Here is a 921-nt window from a genome sequence, read left to right as displayed (position 1 = left end):
ACCAGCCTGCCCGGAGCCCTCCCTCTGACCCTTCTCGGAACCTTCCTGTGTAGGCGAGGGCGTCGACGAGATCGGCGTCGACGCGGTGGGGATGCCTAGCCGCGGAAACAAACCTGCCCTGTGCACTCACACTTGCGGGCCACCGTCCCGCGCTGAGCACAGCGCGAACCACACGGGGCCCGTTCCACACTGTGCTCTCGAATGCGTGGCCACTCCGTACGAGGCAGCGCAGCGCAACACGCCACGCGCCATTCACCGTACTCCCCCCTCCTCCGTTTGATTGCGGCAGGCGGACAAGTCGCGCGTCCTGGTGCGGATCGACCCGAAGTACTTCCGGCCGACTGAGGTCGAGCTGCTGATCGGAGACCCGGCCAAGGCCAAGGAGAAGCTCGGCTGGGTGCCCAAGATCCCGATGCAGGAGCTCTGCAAAGAGATGGTTGCCTCCGACATCGCCCTCGTCGAGAAGGGCGACCTCACCTCGTGAGACCACCTTCCGTGCGCGCGAGATTGCATGTGAATCATCTAGGTGTAATGGGACGTACATCTCTCTCTTGTGTGACCGTCTGCTGCTACTGCTTTATCTCTTGGTCCCCCACTTGCTGCGCGTGGTGCCGAGTCCGAGTCGCGAGTCCGAGTGCCGACGGCCCGAGAGCGCGCGGCGCTCTCTCTGGCGGTCGTGACGGTGGTCGATCGAGTGTCAGTGTATCTTATTGGGCTCCCCAACAACAGTAGCTAACGTTAGGCCGGCTGAACAACAATAAGGAAGGCCTGGCAGTGACCCACGACGATCTCCAGCGTCCAGTGCGGGTAATACCCGAAAATACCTGGAAAATCCCGGGTATTCTCGGGTTTTACCCGGGTTTTTTGCCGTTTTCTGCTTGCTGGCCGCTGAACAACAGTAACAACAGTAACAAACAGTAA

General features: G+C 60.8%; 1 protein-coding gene across 1 annotated transcript; it reads left to right on the top strand.

The window, feature by feature from the left end:
- Window positions 1-201: 201 nt before the first annotated feature.
- EMIHUDRAFT_256817 (hypothetical protein) lies at window positions 202-484 on the top strand (the record flags this gene model as incomplete). Its single annotated transcript, XM_005765788.1, has 2 exons — window positions 202-216; window positions 290-484. The coding sequence occupies 2 exons, from the start codon at window positions 202-204 to the stop codon at window positions 482-484; spliced, it is 210 nt and encodes a 69-aa protein (XP_005765845.1).
- Between the last annotated feature and the right edge of the window lie 437 nt (window positions 485-921).

Source organism: Emiliania huxleyi, assembly GCF_000372725.1.
Source record: "Emiliania huxleyi CCMP1516 unplaced genomic scaffold EMIHUscaffold_5316, whole genome shotgun sequence".
Lineage (NCBI taxonomy): Eukaryota > Haptophyta > Isochrysidales > Noelaerhabdaceae > Emiliania > Emiliania huxleyi.
Note: the sequence above shows the minus strand (reverse complement) of the source record. Positions and strands in the feature narration are given on the sequence as shown.